This window comes from Octopus sinensis, unplaced genomic scaffold (genome assembly GCF_006345805.1).
Source record: "Octopus sinensis unplaced genomic scaffold, ASM634580v1 Contig18879, whole genome shotgun sequence".
Taxonomy (NCBI): domain Eukaryota; kingdom Metazoa; phylum Mollusca; class Cephalopoda; order Octopoda; family Octopodidae; genus Octopus; species Octopus sinensis.
This window is the reverse complement of record NW_021836109.1, coordinates 6,334-9,333: the sequence shown is the minus strand read 5'-3', so window position 1 is coordinate 9,333 and position 3,000 is coordinate 6,334. Positions and strand designations below refer to the sequence as shown.

Below are 3,000 nucleotides of genomic sequence, written 5' to 3'. Positions count from 1 at the left end.
AGACAGTTAAATATTTGCCAAATTGGAAAGCCCAGGCTGTGATGGAGTCTATAATTTCTTCTTGAAGAAGTTTACATCACTTCATGATTCAATCTTTCAGCAAATCCTTAATGTCATTAGTGGAAAAACCATTCCAGGAAATTGGTTCTATACAGGGGTCACACACCTGATCCCAAAGTGCGAAGATCCAAGGTCTCCAAAGGAATTGCGGCCTATAACATGTATGCCGTCTCTCTATATACTGATGACTAAATGTGTAAATACCAAACTTTGTGAATATGTGGAAGCTTACGACCTCCTCTCAGAAAACCAATTGGGGACGAGGAGAATATGCCAAGGTGCGAAAGAGCAAGCAATAGTTAACAAAGAGATCAACAGATCAAACGATTACAAGCTACACTCTGCATGGATTGATGTTAAAAAAGCATTTGACTCAGTGGATCATTCTTTTTTACTACAAATTTTGGAAAAGTCTGGGATACCTGGATGGATTGTAAAATTTGTCGAGTCGCTGATTACTAAATGGAGTGTCAAACTCAGACTAAATAACAAATATATTCGAGATGTACGAATTGAACGGGGAATCCTCCAAGGAGACAGTTTGTCACCTATGCTGTTTGTCCTTGTGTTGGACCCACTGAGCCGCCTATTATCTTATAAGTTCCCGAAGGTCTCTATGGGGCGAGAAAATCAGATCACACCGTTTTCGACAAATCATCTTCTTTTCATTGATGATTTGAAACTTGTTTCGAAGAGTGAAAATGTTATTGTCAAAATGATGGAAGAGGTGAATCATTATTTCCATGCGGTTGGGTTGGAGAAAAATTTGGAAAAGTCGGCCACGAATACCTACTTGTTGTCAGAAGAGGCAAGAGTTCTTGATGGAATTGATGGATACAAATACCTTGGAGTGCTTGAAAGCTCAACTGGGAAAATCCAGAAGCAGAAAATGCTGAAAATCATTTTGGAAGAAGTAATTATGCGGATAGAGAGGCTAGCAAATACTAAATTGAATGGAGTAAACTTATTCAAAGCAATTAATGAACACGCTCTTTCATTGTACAATTATTACATCGGACTAGTTGATATTGAGCCATTTGAATTCGAAATGGTAGACGATACAATCCGATCAAAATTAACTGAATACAGAATACACCTCCGACCAGCAAACAAACAGAGATTATATCTTCCTCGTAAGAATTTTGGGAGAGGATTACGCTCAATTTCTTTTCTAAGTGAAAGTATGCTCCTTGGACTCCTTTTGGACTTAAAACGCAGAAGTGGTGCTTGCAAAAGAAGCTTCTCGATTCTTCATGCCGAAATGTTGAAAAAACTCATCTGGCCACTATTGAAGAATACTTGAAGCGCAAATATTCTTTGGAAGATTCACTTTTACTGGAAAAAAAACTGTTGTCAGATGCGCAGAACAAACGCCTACTGGATCAGACCTTTTCAAAAAGTCTTCACTCAATTCTCTATAAAAATTCTAAGGAAGATTTCGTGAAGGTTGAAGATTCCAGTCACTGGCTAGCCAGAGGCAATAATTCTCCACGGTCAGAAGGCTTGTTCTGTCTTCTACAGGATAGAAATTTATTCTTCGCAGACCACAATTTAATGTGTCCACACTGTATGAAATGGAAGAAGACTGTCGACCACTGTGCTACCAGATGTGAAAAGATGCTGCATGGGGACTATGTTAGAAGGCATAATGAAGTAGTTAGGTGTATTCATTTTCATTTATGTCGAGAATTCGGACTCAAGAATGAGAAGAAGCTGAAAACTCACTCTGTACAAACTGTGTCTGTTAATGAGTTTGTCGAAATCAAAGTGGACACCTTCATTAAAACAGACATAATACTAGAACATAACAAACCCGATTTGTTTATCTTTGACAAGAAGAACAACCGGATATTCCTGATTGAGGTTGGGATAACATCTGCCCCAAACTTACAACAAGTGGAGGTAGAAAAACTTAGAAAGTATGACCTTCTATCAAAGGAATTGGAGTTGATATATCATGCCAATGTGAAAATAGTACCGATTGTATTAACTTGGGACGGACTTGTCACTTCAAAATTCCAACAGTATGCACAATCGTTGAACATCAATGAGAGAACACATGCGTATATACAATCACTCACTATCAAAAAAACCCTTGAGAGCATGATTGTTTCCTATAGGAACAGAATTGAGCCACGCCAAAGGACTCTCGAACTGGACAAAAGAATAAAAGTTATTTATCGACAAATAGATATGACCATAACTTCGCCACTGCCTGTCAGCACTTCCCAAGGAAAGAGGCTGGCATCCTTACCTGAGGGAATATCAGAATAGAGGAAGTAATGAACAGATTGAGAAAATTATACTTTAATTAATACTTAATTGATTCATTTGGTGCTAAGAAAAAAAAAGAATTGTCATACTGAAGTCAGAGTGCAGACAGTATGGACAGGGATTTAATATCCTTTAATGCAGGAATACGTTTATACGATAAACAAATAGACTTGGTATCAAAAACACAGAAAAATAGAAAGACTCACTGCTGAAATACAAAATAAAATTTCGAGGTCTTTCGATTTAACCTCTAGAGCAGGGATGTCAAACTCAAAGTCCCTATAGAAAAACAAGAATCCCAAATTATAATTAAAAACAACATCCAGGATATCGATCTAATGTTTAATTAAGGACCAGGTAATTGAATTTCTTCATAGCTTTATATCAACTACTTGGAAAATAAGCATTAAAAGCAATTATATCTAGCCTCAAGCTTCTTACTCAAAGAATTACTCCCTCAGTCTCTCTTTTCTCCATCTTAGCAACCCATACTATGCGTAAACAATAATTCCAAAAGCATTCTTTAAAATTATCAACAATCTTTTTAAGCAAAAAACTAGATCTTTAACTAATGAGACTAAAAGAAAACTAAAATCTTAAAGGACGGAATTTATAGATTTGATCCAATATAACATCAAAAGCTATATAAAATAAGAATGTTCTAGA

The 3,000-nt window shown here is 36.5% G+C and overlaps 1 protein-coding gene across 1 annotated transcript; it reads left to right on the top strand.

Annotated features, from left to right (window-relative positions):
• Positions 1-244: 244 nt before the first annotated feature.
• LOC115231778 lies at positions 245-2,334 on the top strand. Its single transcript, XM_029801725.1, has 2 exons — positions 245-1,193; positions 1,355-2,334. The coding sequence occupies exons 1-2, from the start codon at positions 245-247 to the stop codon at positions 2,332-2,334; spliced, it is 1,929 nt and encodes a 642-aa protein (XP_029657585.1).
• The last annotated feature ends 666 nt before the right edge of the window (positions 2,335-3,000 follow it).